Source organism: Perognathus longimembris, chromosome 24 (assembly GCF_023159225.1).
Source record: "Perognathus longimembris pacificus isolate PPM17 chromosome 24, ASM2315922v1, whole genome shotgun sequence".
Classification (NCBI taxonomy): domain Eukaryota; kingdom Metazoa; phylum Chordata; class Mammalia; order Rodentia; family Heteromyidae; genus Perognathus; species Perognathus longimembris.
Window position 1 is genome coordinate 19,625,951 of NC_063184.1, and position 16,739 is coordinate 19,642,689.

General features: G+C 35.1%; 1 protein-coding gene and 1 pseudogene across 7 annotated transcripts in view; both read left to right on the forward strand.

Annotated features, from left to right (window-relative positions):
* The window catches only part of Stpg2 (sperm tail PG-rich repeat containing 2), a 239,154-nt gene that overhangs the window by 66,680 nt on the left and 155,735 nt on the right, over positions 1–16,739 (forward strand). For all 7 annotated transcript variants that reach the window (XM_048333474.1, XM_048333473.1, XM_048333480.1 and 4 more), the window contains one exon: positions 14,622–14,781. In XM_048333474.1, coding sequence (XP_048189431.1) covers positions 14,622–14,781 — 160 coding nt within the window. The remainder of the gene's footprint in view (positions 1–14,621; positions 14,782–16,739) is intronic.
* LOC125341310 lies at positions 7,310–7,842 on the forward strand (annotated as a pseudogene).

Sequence of the window (16,739 nt, forward strand, 5' to 3'; positions counted from 1 at the left end):
TATGTCTCTTGGGGAAACTGGTTACTTTAGTATTGTCTGAAACCTTCAGAATACCCCTTTACAAGTTTTGCAGTGAGAATTCTGTGGGGACATTGTAGCTCTTTAGAGCTAGCTTTTGTTTGAACCTGAATCTTTGCAAAGTTCCTTCCTTGTCACCAGACCACACAGAAATAATTTCAATTGTTTGAGTGACTCTACATAACTTTTAAAAGAGCGAGCCTTTAATATTTTATCTTTGCATTTGCTTTATATATGGCACTATGCAGCTTTCCCATATTTAAAGATATATATGTAAATATATATATATTCCATAAGATCTTTAAATATATATGTAATATATAAACACACACATATGTATATATATCATACATATATACACGTATATACATATAAAACATATATATACATATATACACGTATATACACACATACACATACATATATACGTATATTTACACACACACATATATATGTATGTTAGTTGTAGGGCTTAACCTCAAGGCCTGGGTGCTGTCTCTGTGTCTCTGAGCTCTTTTATTTAAGGCTATCTCTCTACCTCTTTGAGCCACAGCTCTACTTTCAAATTTTTGAGCAGTTAATTTGAGCTAAAAGTGTCATGAGGATTTTTTTCTTGCCCAGGCTGGCTTTGAACTGCAATCCTTAGATCTCAGCCTTTTGAGTAGCTAGGATTACAAGCGTGAGCCACCAGTGCCTGACAGGACCTCTAACTTTTAAATCATTATTTTAAAATAAAAAGGCTGGCACCAATGGCTCACACTTGTAATCCTAGCTCTACTCAGAAGGTTGAAATCCAGAGGAAAACTCGAAATAATGGTGACTACAACTACACACTTACATAGAAAATTTTACTTTAGTCATTTCAGGCTACTTAAGTGTATACGCCTAGATTTCTAGATACTCTATTTCACTTTTTCTCCCACTACTTGGTTTTGAACTTAGGATCTTGCACTTGCTTGGCTGACTTGCTTGGCTGGTGCTCTACCTCTTGAGCCATGCCTCCACTCTGGCTTTTTGCTAGCTATTTGGAGATGGAGTCTTGTGGGCTTTCCTCCCCAGGGTGGTCTTACTGCACTCTTACTCACAGTACTCAGCATTGTTGGCATCTCCTGTATATGGGTTAGGCGGGACTCTCATTCATGTGCTACGTGTGCGGACACACCCTCTTGAAAGAATCAAAGTGCTCAATTATGTTTATGTAATTTGATTAACAAAACTTCTAGGAACTTTTTGGGGGGAGTATTCTGAAATACGTCAATATATGTCTCGGTTTTACATTCCTACTTTAGTTTTCTAGTTCTTTGAGCAAACCAGTATCATTAAACATGGTAAAAGCAAAAGCAAAAGTAAAAACAAAAACAAAACTAAATAAAAAGAATTAGAAAATGATGGTGGTTTGGGAGAGTTTCAAGACTTATTGTATAATACAAATTAAGAGATTTGACTTCCGTAGCTCATTTTTCTAGTATGTGGTTTGTACTCGGGACCTAACAATTGCTAAGTTGGTACTGTACCACTTGAACCATGCCTCTGGCCTGGTATTTTGCTGGTTACTTTCCAAACTATGATCCTCAGATCTCAACTTCCTGAGTACTTAGAATTTACAGGCTTGAGCCATCAATGACCTGGTTTAGATAGTTATTTTTGAATCTTAATATAATCTTGAATGTTGTTTCTATTTGTAAGATTAATTTGTGAAAATCTAACTTTATGTATTTGTACTATATTAATATAAACTTAAAATATATTACAGGATCTTTTTATTACGGAGGTATTAACACTTGAAAAAGGAATATGTTTTTATTTTGTAAGGGAATGATTGATGATTTTTGTCAAGTTTTTAGTGAGTGCCACTATTAAGAACAAACATCATAGCCATAAACAGGAACAATTTCAGTTATATGGCTTGAAAGTAGTTTCCATGCTGGCCACCCTTTGCCAAATTTAATGAAAATCAGCATGATGTTGAAGCAGCTAGCATGCGAGTGCTGCTATTATCTCCATGAGAGAGCGTCAAGTAATAGCTAATAAACTAACATCTCTATTACATCCCTCACCTGAATCAGACTCAGGCGTAGGTCTCAGTGAAAGTGCTTTTCCTTCGGGAGGATCCTTGCTTTCTCTGTTCTCTGTGACAGTACACTGGCTCTCTTCTTGCCAATTTAACATGCATGTTGATGCACACTGACTATCTCAGAGCAAGCGACATGCCTGGCAGCCTTCTGTGATGAGTACACGAATAAGCTATGGTTCTGGCAATGCTGTGTTGAATAGCTCCATTGATATCATTAAGATAAAGCAATTGTAAATTATGCTTTTGTATCTTGATGTAAAAATCCCTCACCTCTTGAGCTAATTTTACCTCTCCAGTTTTGGGTTTCTTTATAGTAGTCAAAATGTCAGGTTGCTAAGTAATAGTGAATGCTATAGAATTTGGTACTGTTGGCCTTCAGAAAAAACCAAATGGTATATTCTTTGTGGCTATGCTTTTAACTCTTTTGAAAATAATTAATATAAAATAGTTTAAAAATACAGTTTGAAATTTTGGCTTGGGCAAGTTTTTAAAATTAATTAATTGATGAATCAAGCTAGTATCAGGACTTGAACTCAGAACCTTGTGCTCTCGCTTCCGTTTTTCTGCTTATGCCTGGTGTTCTGCCAGTAGAGCCACAGGCCCAGCTGGTATTTATGGTATTTGTTGTTTTCAGTTTTACTCTTCTTGTTTTTTTTATTTTAAATTAGCCTTTTTCTTATTAAGACTAACATTTATCAGAAAAGAATTAGAAGGCAGCTGCAACAAAAAGGGCATTTTACTTCCCCAGCAATGGAAAAATGCTTAGCATTCACTAACTGTATATCCGAAATAGTTACAGAAATACTCTTAAAAGTATCCTGTACTCACACCTACTATTCACCTTGAGCACATTGCCTTCCTTCCCAAAGGTTTTTCTCTGTATCAATGCAAAAATGTACAACAATTTAGGAAAGGAACCATTGAGTAGCAATGGGAAGCTTCTATTTCTTAGAGCCCTTACATGAAGGGGTGACCACTCCTTATCTACATCATAGGTGATTCTCTTAAAGGGCTTTGTCTTCTTCACCACTGAGGTTATTTCTGGTCTGGTAGAGCCTGATTTTTGGACTATTTCTGATGTTGCATTATAATAGACCCTGAACTAGAAGTCAGGTATCCTGCTTTTCTTCCCAAGGCCTATTTTCTGTATTATCCTATTTCCAAATGAAATAAACCTAACCATTTCCCCCCCTGATATGTGAAGACAGTCTTAATTCTGTGCTAATTCCTATTTGTCTAGCTACATTTCATCTGACTTTTATTAGTTGGTATTTTGCCTGTTTGGCTTTTTCTTTTCTTAAATTTAAAAGAGAGGCTCTCAATGAGCTTATGCCATTGGCATAAAATGTAAAAGTTTTTTTTATGATATTACGCATATAAAATGAGATCATGCAGTATTTATTTTTCTGTGTCTGGCTTATGTCATGTAGCATAGAGCTAGATCCAAATCTCTTCATTTCTGAAATTGTCTTTTATGAATGTTTTGTGCTTGTGTTAAAATTCTGCTGTATAGCCTTGTTCAAAAATTTTTCATTCTTTTTTATTTCCAAGTAAAAGAATATTGATATCTGTTGACAAGAGAAATATTTAGAATTCTCTTTAAAAACCTAAGCTAGTGTGAGATAACTACTTAAATAGTAGTAATAAAAATGAAAGTGGAGACTTTATAGATTCTTTTACTTTATCTTCTCTTTAAAATATACACAAATCAGATTTTTGTGTGTTTATTTGTTTTTGGTGCAGCTTTTTCCTAGCTCAGGCGGCCTCAAACTTCCAATCCTCTGGCACAAGCCTTCCAAGTGCTGGTATTACAGGCGTGTGGTACCATCATGTCTAGCTTCAAAAATAGTTAAAAAATATTTTACAGCATATACACAGTGGAATATTCCTCACTTTTATTTATTTATTTTTTGGCCAGTCCTGGGCCTTGGACTCAGGGCCTGAGCATTGTCCCTGGCTTCCTTTGGCTCAAGGCTAGCACTCGGCCACTTGAGCCACAGCGCCACTTCTGGCCATTTTCTGTATATGTGGTGCTGGGGAATCGAACCCAGGGCCTCATGTATACGAGGCAAGCTCTCTTGCCACTAGGCCATATCCCCAGCCCTCACTTTTAAACATACCCTGTGACTAATAAGGAAAAAAATTTTTGAAGGAAATGTAAAGCACTTCCCTCAACACTGGCAAACAAAGGAAGCAACATGTAATTTCCTGACAAATATCTCCAAAGACTTTCTAATTACACTCTAATAAGGCATTTATATTTAGAAGATTAATTTGCCCATTTTGTGGTCCAACATTCATTCTATAAATGTGGTTTGAAGACCACATTGCTTAATTATGAGAGTGCATCAACCAAGTTGATTTGAAAACCTGAATTTTCGCATTTGAGCATTTCCACTGAGGTTTAAGACCTTTTCTAGACCTTTGACTTGCTATATCCAAAAATATTCACATATGAAACACTTGCCAAGAATTTCCTAATGTTCAACGTATTACATGATTCCATCTGCTTCTTCATATGAGTCTCAGGATGCACACTTAGGGGGCTTTTCTTCTTTTAGTATTCAATTGATTTAATTAGGCAAGTCCCAGTAATGTGCTAATTGGAAGACAGACTTTTTACCATTCACTTGAGATTAGATTGCTTTACGGAATCATAATTATTTTGATGGCTTGCCACAGTGAAATAGATGAACTGTGTACCAACTAAATTTTTAATTGTTAACTTTTCACCTTTAGGATTCCTATATAAATAAATCCTGTTGCTATCACATTTTTTCTCAAAGTGTCCTTCCCCCCCCCCAATTATAACTATCTGTTGTAATATGTCATTTCTCAGATACTTGAATAGCATTTTGTTGAATGTTTATGAAACAAAAGAAAGATGCAACAATGATAATTAGAAGAGTGAATGCTGGGAAATAGCAGTAAAATTATATGAAAGCTCATTGTAACAAACATTTTGCCATATAAGTTTTAAATATTTTGCATATTATATGTTATAGTTTCTGTCCATTAATCTCCTATACTTACTTATCTGAACACAAAGTTCTTGAAAAAAATACTGCTATAATCTTGCTATAGTCTAATTGCTCTGATGACATTTAGGATTAAGAGATGACTGTGGCCTTTCTAGGTGCTGTGACAGAACCTAGAATGATTTCCTTTTACATGTATACATATATTCTACTATTGTTTAATGTTACTACTTATTGTCAGTGTTTTTGCATTTATTCCATAAAACTTACTAGGCTCTGATCTCTTTGTCTTAGCCTAACATTTCAGAGGTCTGTGGCCATTAGAGGAAAATATATACAAAATTTGATGCTGTTATATAAATTATCATATCAAAAAGAATCATTCACCACATTTTTGGAATATACTTGCATTCAAAGTTGAATAGCTAAAATTTCATTTATTATAGACCTAAGGATTCAGTTCTAGAATTTATTAAAGAGGAATATAAACAAATAACACATACAATGTATGTGAATGTTAATGGCAGTATTATTAACCAAAGCCCTTATTGTTTCCTCTAAACTGTTCATTAACTAATGAATGATTAGCAGACTAGAATATCCATAGGATGGAATATTTCTCAGCAGTTAACATCAGTGACTTAGGTAGGTCAGGTTCTTTAACAAACTGTCATAGACTGAGTGTCTTAACAGGAATTTATTTCTCCACAGTCTAGACAGCGAGATGTTCGAGATGTACGTATACTTACATGATCGATAGTGAGAGAGGTCACGAATATCTAAATATCTAATACTGTTTTGTATGTATTATGTGTATGCAAAAATATCAGTTTTTATACTTTAAATAAAGCTTACTGGAAGTCATTCATATATAAAGTTTCAACCAAATAGTTAGGGAAGTAAGAGAAATGAGTATGTGGTGTAAAAAAACCGAAAACCTCTGCAATGATAAAAAGAAAAAAGCATAAGTTACTAAGATGGTCCTGGGCATGAACTGATAACCCCGGGCAGCGGTGGAGCCCATGAAGTGTTTCAAGTAGAGTTTTAGATGTTTAATTTTTTATATCAGATGTTCAGAATGTTTTTCATTATCCTTTTATTTTCATTGCTGAGTGAACGGAGCTTAATTTTACTTATTTTTTATAAATTTGTGCAAAAGAAATTGACTCAATATTTTAGTTTCTTTTTGTTATCTCAGTTTGTACATAGCCATTATTTTATTTTAATTATAAGCTTATAGAAAAAATGTAGAGAAATACTTGAAGGAGAAACTTATTTGTACCAGCTCTTGTTCTAGTGTGGCTTCTGAGCATCACTCCCCTATGGGAAAACCTTCTCTTTGAGCCCAGTCCAAAAGGACAGATCTTTTTGCCTGCTTCAGCATTTAGCAAATACTCCCATCATAAGTCACCTGTGATGAATTGGGTTTTTTCTTTCCTGCTAGTCTTTGTGGCCTTAAAAAGTTCTTCTAAATTCTTTTTCTTTTAAAATAACTTGGGACACACCTATTTAAAGTTAAAAAAAATCTTTAAGTAGTTGTACAAAGAAGATACCATACAATAAAGCCATTTATGAGTACAATGCATCTTTATCAGTGTCAACCCCTTCAATATTCTCATTCCCCTTTGACCCATCTATTCCCTTACTTACCAGATTTTCTTGTTCCATTCATTCATTGAGGGGCATCTGAGCTGATTCTGTATCTTGGCTATAACGAATAGTGCTTCAAGGAACGTGGTTGTGCTGATGGCTTTACTATAACTGTGTTTATGTTCTATTGGGTAACTGCCAACAAGTGGGATTACTGAGTCATAAGGTAGTTCTATGTTTAGTGTTTTGAGGACCTTCCATACTGTTTGCCAGAGTGGTTGAATAAGCTTACCTTACCACCAATAGTGTATTATAGTTCCCTTTTGACTGCATTTGTTGTTGTTTGGTAGGGCAAACCTATTCTTTGGATCTTGCTTTGACCTGCTACACGTGCACAGGAAAGAAGACATCTTGCAATTTTGGCTTGTATAGGAAGAGTTTCTTCCTTTTGGAAATTTATTGCTTAAAATTCTTTTTCACAAATCAATGATATTCTAAAAACTATGCCTCTTTAAAGCCATTTTTTGAAAGTTCATACATAGATAGCAATATTAAGAAAAGATGAAGTTTGGAAGCAAAAAGTCACTTTGTGTCAATATTTCTCAAAGGTTTAATTTACTAGAATAATGTAATTTAAAATTTGAATGTCTTTCTTCACCATCTTGGAGTCTGTGGAGGCTGCTGGGGAACAGGACTTGTAAAAGACAGGGTGTCTGGAAGGCTGTGGTGCAAGGCCATTTTGGCTGGCTATAAGCAGGGTCTCAGGAACCAAAGGGAGCACGCAGCATTCCTTAAAATTGAAGGTGTTTATGCCGGAGGTGATACTGATTTCTACTGGGACAAGACATGTGCTTATGTTTACAAAGCAAAGAAACAACACAGTGACTCCTGGTGGCAAACCTGACAAAGCCAGAGTAATCTGGGGAAAGAACTCCTGCCCATGGAAACAGTAGCATAATTCCTGCCAGATTCGAAAGCAACTGTCCTCCTAAGGCCATTGGACACAAAATACATGTGGTACTGTATCCCTCCTGAATTTAAACTAATGAAAATCAAATAAAGTGAATCGTGTTCTTGTAAAAAAAATTATATGCATAGTGCTACATATACGTAAAGCAAATAGTGATATAACTGCAAGGAAAAAGAGACACATTCCAAAGTAAACCTATTCTCATTTAATTAAGGGAGGTCTGTTTTATCTTTAGGAGATGAAATAGAATAGGTTACCTTGTGATGTGATATATCAAGGAAAAGTGACTAATGATATTAGTGACAAATATCAAGAATGAAGAGGACATATATACAGATTCTAGAAGCAACAAGTGAATAACTAATTTTATTAATAAACTTGAAATTTGAACTTGTGTGAAATAGAAGACATTTCTACATTATTTTAAATGTCTAGCTTTCCACTAAAACTTATTTCATATTTAAATATCAGGAAATGCAATCCAAACACAGGGATGTGAGGATAAAATGGTAGAGAAATAGTGTATGTAAAAATAATTGCTGAAAACTTAACAAGTTTAACAAATAACATTAATCTTTGGATCCAGGAAGCTTAATAAAGTCCAAGGATAATTGTAAGTCGAATTCACACTTAAGACATCTCATGATAAAACTGGTGAAAGGAAAACAGACATCTTTTTTTTTTTTTGGCCAGTCCTGGGGCTTGGACTCAGGGTCTGAGCACTGTCCCTGGCTTCTTTTTGCTCAAGGCTAGCACTCTGCCACTTGAGCCACAGTGCCACTTCTGGCCATTTTCTGTATATGTGGTGCTGGGGAATTGAACCCAGGGCCTCATGTATATGAGGCAAGCGCTCTTGCCACTAGGCCATATCCCCAGCCCCCAAAACAGACATCTTGAAAGCAGCAAGAAAAAAATAATTTACATACAGTAGAAATGGAGGGCAGAAATTTATGTAATAACATACTCAGAATTTTAAGGGAAGAAAAATTCAGCAAGAATTCTGTATTTAGTAAAACAGTCATTAAAAATGAAACAGAAAGGTAGGGAGGAAAGGTGAACAAAAGGAATCATGGCATTTAGTACATACTGTGGAAAATGAACTGTGCACCTTGTGGGCTGGGATAGGAGGGGGAAACTGGAGAAAACAGTGAAAAAACAATGAGGCAGGAGTCAATTACTTAGGCCTATAACCCTAGCTGCTCAGGAGGCTGAGATCTGAAGATCGTGGTTCAAAGGACAAGAAAGTCTGAGATTCTTATCGTCCATTAAGTACTCATACACAAATATAAGCTGTCAGTGGAGCTGTGGTTCAAGTGGTTGAGCAAAAAAGCTCAGAGGTAGTGCCCTGTTCTTAAGTTCAAGCCCCAGAATACACCCTCCTTCCCCCCGCTGCCCCCCCCCTCCCCCGCCACAGAGCAAGCCAGACCACTAATGGCTTACATCCATAATCCTAGCTACTCAAATGGCTAAAATGTAGAGGATTGCAACTGAAGCCAGTCTGGGCAAAAATGTCTGTCAGATTCCATCTCCAAAGTAGCCAGCCAAAAATGGGACTGGAGGTATAGCTTAAGTGGTAGAGCCATAGTTGAGCAAGCATAAGGCTCTGAGTTCAAACTCCAGCACTGCTAAACAAAACAAAAACCAACTACGAAAGAAAGATACTTAGGGACCAAATCTTAATTTTAATTTCCAGTGTATTAGAAAATGAGAGACAACTCAAATACTTTTAGTTGTCAGTATTTGGGGATACTAGTTGTGAAAAATCAGTGCATGCTTGTGCTATCCTATTTCTGAGTTCAGAGGATAAATGAATTTCACATGTTTCAGTGGCAGGAAACATTGGATGGAATTTGAAAAATTCTGAATTTAGGTAAAATCACAAAGTAGTTTCGTGTAGAGTATGTTAAGTTTAGATTGTAAAGAGGGTTAACTTATGGGAATGGAACATGAGGAATTTTACATGGAATTTGATTTGTCAGAATTTCGTACCCTGGATATTGTATATATGTATATTGGAACTAGGGAATGGAAAGGGACTATCAAAATCAGGAGAGAAAGGATAAAAAGACAAACCAATGAAACAGCAATACTTACAAAACTATATGTTGTAAACCAACTGTCATGGGGGGAGGGGAAATGAGAAGGGGAAGGTGGGGGGCTGAGGCAGGAGGTAACAAGTTGGATAAGAAATGTACTCACTGCCTTACGTATGAAATTGTAACCCCTCTATACATCACTTTGACAATAAAAAATGAATAAGATTTTTAAAAAAAAGAATTGAATAAAATTACTGAGCATGTGAATTGTTTTTGCCAAAACATAAACAAGCTAACCTGGTTTTCTTTCAAGGTAAGTGAAACCAGTAAATTTGTTTTTTAACTGCGTAGGATATGGGGTGAAGTCACAGCACCTTCACTGCTTTGGATTTGCCTATTTGTTTGGCACTTAACATACATCAGCTTTTCTTTAAAGTATCTGGTCAGTGCCTCTTCTCAGATATACAAGGTATGTTCTCATTGAAGGTTTCACATAGTCCCAGACATGATAAAAAATAATAATACTAATGAGAATGATCACAGTACAGAAAGCTAACTTCAGGGCTTCTGGAGTTTTACAAACATTAATTGTACCAATTATGTGAACTACCTTAGTTTTAAATTAAGAGTTAGCAGCACGTGGATTTGATTTGAATCTTTAAAGAATTTTCCTATTATCCCAAATCCGGATGAGAAAGTTAAGATGCCTTAGATTTACTTTTACTTTGCACTGAAGCATGTCTTTTATTTCAGTAGACATTCTCTGTCATTGTTTTCCTTGAGTTAATAATTCCTTGTTTTATCCCCCGCCCCTTTACCTGCTAACGCGGCTAATCCGCTCAGTGGCATGCAATTTTAAGTGTTCTATGTTTCTTTGAGTAATGAGTTGCCAACTTAAAGGCTACTAACATTTAAGCCCATGACCTAGATTCCTGTCCTAGTTAAGAAAAATGAGATCAAGAAGATGAGAATCAGATATTTTTGGCTTTTGTGTTGAGACCCAGATTCCACAGTATAATATTTAGAACTTCCCATCATAGCAACTGGATTCAAATACTGGTAATGAGGAAAGAAAAGACGTTGAAAATGTCTATTATATTCCACACTTCATGCCTATTTATCTTCTGTGATGTATGAAGGAATGAGAAGAGTTGCTGTGCTTACCTGCACGTAGTATATTTTCTTGACATGGTGTTCATCTCATTTAGGATAATGTATATATAAGTATTTATATAGCATCCCTCTATTTATAGTTACACAAGTACATAAAATGTATACATATGTAAATACACATATATAAATATATAGATGCCTGCATGTGATATATAAGTATCTTTTGAGTTCTTACTAGTAGAAGCTTCACCTTAATCTTATTAATGTGGGATTATTACTTAAATTGTTAGTCTCTTGGTCAGATAAAGTGTAAACTGAAGATAAGTAGGAAGAGGTCAGTAATATCAGTGGACAAGCAATGAATGAAATTTAAGGGTAGCAGAAGCACATTATAGAATGAGACAGGAGAGCTAGCAAATGTATTTGAATTCAAGGTGTTAATGAACCTTTCTAAGTAGGAACAAATTATTATTGAAGAAAAGTGAATACTGATATAATCTTGTTTTTGTTCCAAAGCATTTTAAAGCCTGTGTGTCAGTTGCCAAACATATTAATTGTATGTAGTCTGAAAGAAGGCCCAGGCAGGAATACATGATTTATTTGGATCCTTGTACTCATTAAATTTTACTTTCACATTTACCACCAAAGCAGCTCCAAAAGATACGAAGTCATCTATGGGAAATACTGTCACTATTGTTTATTTTTAGCCTGCCCTTACTAAATACACTCAATATAGGTAAGAAGAAAACAGCTGCTAGGATTTCTTAGTTGCCTTACCCACTATGACATTTGGTATTTGACACTGGAAGTAGACATGTGAGAATTCATGTAAGAATCTCCTACCAGGCATGATCAGGCCTTTTCCTTTATCTAGTAGCACTTTGCGAATAGAAGACAGCACAGTGTATGCTTGAGGTTGATATTATGGATGGAAGAAGAAAGTATGTTTTTTGAAGTATAGCTCCTAGAGAGACTTCATCAGTATGCTTTTCAGTATCAAATTTGTTTTATTGACTTGAATCATTCTTGCTTTCTTGTACCCTCTTTCCTTCCCTCCCTTCCTTCCCTCGGTCTCTCTGTTCTGTCTCTGTCTCTCTCTTTTGTTTTCTCTCCATTTCTTCTTTGTATGTTGGTACCAGAGCTTGAACTCAGGGCCTTTTCCTCTTGCTCAGTTTGCTTGCTCACAGTGTGTGCTGTACCACCTGAGATATGTCTCCATTCTGGCATTTTTCTGGTTAATTTGATAAGTCTTCAGGTGTTTGCTGCCCAGGCTGTCTTTGTATTGTGAAGAGTGTCTCAACCTGAGCAGCTGGGATTAAAGGCCTGAGTCACTAGGACCTAGCTCTGATGGAAACTTTCAAATATTTCCTTATTAGTCCCAATCCTGATTGTTTAGTCCCAGTTTTTATTTGCATTAAAATAAAATAAATTCAGGTAATTCTACCATAATCTCACCCATCTCATCAAGTTACCAGGTTTCTTTTTCACATATGTACATTAAGTATTATGACTGTATTTGTGTATCCTTCTTTTCTCCATTCATCTGGCCCCTCTTCTTATAATGCTTACCAAACATGTTTCAGTTTCCTGGTATTTGTTTTGTTAAATTATTAAGTTTAATCAACTGTAGATTTTTTAAGTTGTTCAGAGTAGTTACAGCATTGGAATTCTCCCTTGTGCATAAGATACTTTAGTCAATCTGTGTATAGATATGCATGTGGCCCTATGTATGTTTCATGTGTGTTTATAATTTAGATCTAACTTTTATGAGAGAAACCATATGAGAGAAACCATGCTCCATTTGCCTCTGAGCCTGACTTACTTCACTTAACATCCATCTCTTTATAAGCCCATCCATCTCTTTATAAGTGATATAATTATTCTTTCTGATGGTTGAGTAAAATTCTATTCTTGCTCTCTTTCTCTCACCTCTCTCTATCTCTCTATCATATTTTCTTAATTCACTTATCCATTATAGGGCATCTGAGTTGTTTCCTTGAATTGTCTATGATGAATAGTGCAGCAATGAACATGTGTGTGAAAGTGTTCTAACTGTATCCTTACCTTTTTTGGATAAATGCCCAAGAGTAGTATTGATAGATAACAGGGTAGTTCTTTAGAGATTTTTGAAGACTCTTCAAACATCCCTCCATAGTGGTTATACTAGTTTACAGTCCCACCAATAGTAATAATAAGGTCTCCTTTCCCTCACATTCCACTGTACTACTTCTTATTTATTTATTTATTTTTGGCCAGTCCTGGGGCTTGGACTCAGGGCCTGAGCACTGTCCCTGGCTTCTTGCTCAAGGCTAGCATTCTGCCACTTGAGCCACAGCACCACTTCTGGCCATTTTCTGTATATGTGGTGCTGGGGAATCGAACCCAGGGCCTCATGTATACGAGGCAAGCACTCTTGCCACTAGGCCATATCCCCAGCCCCTGTACTTCTTATTGTTTAGATTTTTAGTGGAGTGAGATGGAGTCTCAACGAGAGAATAAGGGAAAGGGTGACATTAGTCAAGATATATTGTACTCTAAGTAATTTGTACAATTACTTAAAGGTAATAAAAAGGTGAAAAATTCAAGAAAAGAAATTAGCTTTTCTAGAATAGTAAGATTTGCTTAACAGTTCTAGTATTAGGTACAGCCAAATCAGGCACTTATTTTTAAAACTATTTTAATTATTATAATAACCCTATGATATAATAACTATAATTTTACCCACTTTACAAAAAGAAACTGAAGATTATGAAAGTTAAGTGGTTTGCCTAAGGTTTGCTAGTTTACAGCAGATATTTGTAATGCATGGTGAGCCACAGTACTCTCCAGTCTACTATGAAATTATTAAAATTTATACAGTTTGGTCATTATACACAATATAGGTGAATAGGTTTCAAAATAATGAGAAAACAGAACTTAAAAGTTTCACTGAGATAATTGGCTAATGCTAAGTAACTAATGGTTAAAGGCATTAATTGTGTAATAAATATATAGCACTTGTATTTAATTTAGTTTAGAATTACTATAATATTTAATATCTATGCTGGTTCTTGTTGATTAAAAATATAAATAATTGGAGACCCTATGAAGACCATAAGTGATGAAAAGAGAAGTCATTTAATTTAATTGGAACTTATTAAAAATGAAATAACCAGTCTCCTTTTGTAGACTAAACAATGCTGTCCTTGAACAGAATAGCAAGAATAGTGTGCTGCTTATGATGAAGAAAATAATAGCTTCTCTCATTCCTGTAAGAAATGTTATTTTCACTGTTAAACTTGAATGTGAAAATTTGCTCTCTATATCATGAAGTCTATATTTTTTAAACTGCGGATAGTGGGTCTTAACTCAAGATCTTGCATTGTGTTTTTCTTCTGGTGCTCTCCTACTTGAGCAATACCTCCACTTCCAGCTTTTTGTTAGTCAATTGGAGATAACAGTTCCCTGGATTTGTCTACCTGAGGTGGCTTAGAATCTCAATCCTCCGATCTCAGCCTCCTCAGCTCTATAACCCTCCTGCTGGGTTTATAGGCATGAGCCATAATTTACCAGTGCTCAGCAGTAAAACTTGCTGTTGTTCTTTTTTTTTTTTTTTTTTTTAGAATTTGGTCCTGGATTTCATAATTCTGTTCATTTTTAACTTTTGACAAGTGAAGTTATGTTTTTCATATGAGAACATAGATTTGAGTAAGCCTCATTAAAGTTTTTATTATGATGATTAATTAAACACGTTTTTGTTTTCTACTTATACCATTGTTGAGTGTGAATGTCTATGTCTTATCTACTTGGATATTTTTTGAGTATAGTATATTTATACTTATCTGATAACATTTTTTTTCTAGGTTTTCCCAGCTCCTGGCAGTTATGAAGTTCGTAAATCATATGAGATTTCACATAGTAAGCGTAAATACATGCCACCTCGAAGCATTGTGGCTGAAAAAAAGCATTCCTCCTTTCTTAGTGGAACTCCTCGGTACCAAGAAAAAGTAACTGTAGGACCAGGTAAGTGCAGATTATTCTCTGAAGTTTATAGGCAGCAGTTGAGGGATTCCATATTAAAAGAAGTGATTAGAAACAGTTACATTGACTACACCTCTCTAAGTGAATAGGACAAGTAAAACAAAAAGCCCCAACTCTGCAAAACAAAGTATTTTATGAAAAATTTAGTATATTCTTTCTTAATTTTACCAAAAACAATTTTCCAGTGTTACTGAAAACACTAAAGACATGTAGCATTCATTCTATGAGGGAAAAAGCCAGAATTTTTAATATGTAAAAATTTCAGAGAGACACTTTGTCCTGATTTGGCAAATCAATACCATATAAGAAACGTATGCCATTTACATAGAACTATTTTTATTTTCTCAAATATTAAAAAAAGCAAGTAATTGAAGAAGATATTTACCTGAGGCCCTGCACTGGAGGCCCACAGCCATAATCCTAGCTACTTGGGAGACTGAGATCTGGGATTGTGGTTTGAAGCCAGCCTGGGAAGGAAAGTCCATGAGAATGTTACCTCCTATTAACTAACAAAAAAAGCTGAAAGTGGAGCTGAGGCTCAAGTGGTAGAGCACTACTCTAGAGCAAAACAACAAACACAAAAATAACTCAGGGACAGTGCCCAGGCCTCGAGTTCAAGTCGTAGTAGCACACACAAACACACAAAACACTTGAGGATCTAAAATTCTGCAAATAACTTCAAATTTTCAAATTAAGATTGATTCAGTTCTTAGTATTCTTTGTCTAAAAATGAATGTAAACACTTTCTCTGATAATGAAGATAAATTAATTAGGATGGTACAGTAAACCAGTGAACTTCCAAATTGATGAAATGAACCTTTATGAGAATCTGAAGAAAAACAATGAAACATGATAAAAACAAACTTTCCCCAGAGTTTTAAATGAAATAAGAAAATCAGAAGAGAAGAATACACCTGTCAAGAGCAAGTAACACTATTTGGGGAGCCTGAGACTCATAAAGACTTGCTTTATTTTTTATTGTCTTTTAAGAATAGGTTAGAATTTCCAGCATAACATTCATTTTCAGGTGAAATTTGATTCTGCTTATTTTCATTTTCTGCTTTTATATTAGTCTACCACTATTGACATTTTTGGGTGGAGCATTATAAAATGGAATTTAAGATGATTTAGTGTGCCTGTGAACATACCTCAGTATATGGTAACTCAGAGTGTGTAGGGAAATTAACTCTTTGAAGTTGTGTACCATCAACATGACCATGAAGAGCCAATTAAATGAGAAATGAACAACCATATCAAAGGCCTTTGAAATAGATTTTCATAGCTGTTTCCTGAAGTTTTCTTTCTCTGCCTCTATTCTCATCTGTGTAGAAAAGTTGGGTAGATGGACTATGTAATTGATATTACATTTCATTACTTCAGTATTTAGTCCAGGGCAAGTAAATTTGCTAATTGTTTCATTAATTTCTATTTTCCAAAGATGAAATAATATTTACTTTCTTTCTGCCTCTCATAAGGTTGCAAAAATTGAATAACACAATATTTTCAAATCATTTTCAGAGTCATTAAAGCTCCTTAGAAGTACAAGTATAATGTGATAAATGTAACATGTCTCTTTATGCTAAGCCACATTCGAGAAGACTTGGAGAGATGAGAGGAATGTTTTCATCATAGACAGTAATGATTTGAAATTAAAGACACATGACTGTAAAAGTCACTATTTAAATCCAGAAGAAATGGCTTGTTAAAGAAAGAAGTTATTAACATTTATTAGCCAATGGTGATGGTTAATGCCAGTAATTTTTCAAATTTGTCATCCTGCATCTTAAGATCATCTACACTTTAAAGCAATAACACAAATCCCACATGCCTCTATTATCAACACATTAGAAAAACTATAGGGATTCCTTATGCTATTATCTGATACCATGATGTATGAAATTTGATTTCTTTTGACATATGCAGATATTACAGTAATTATA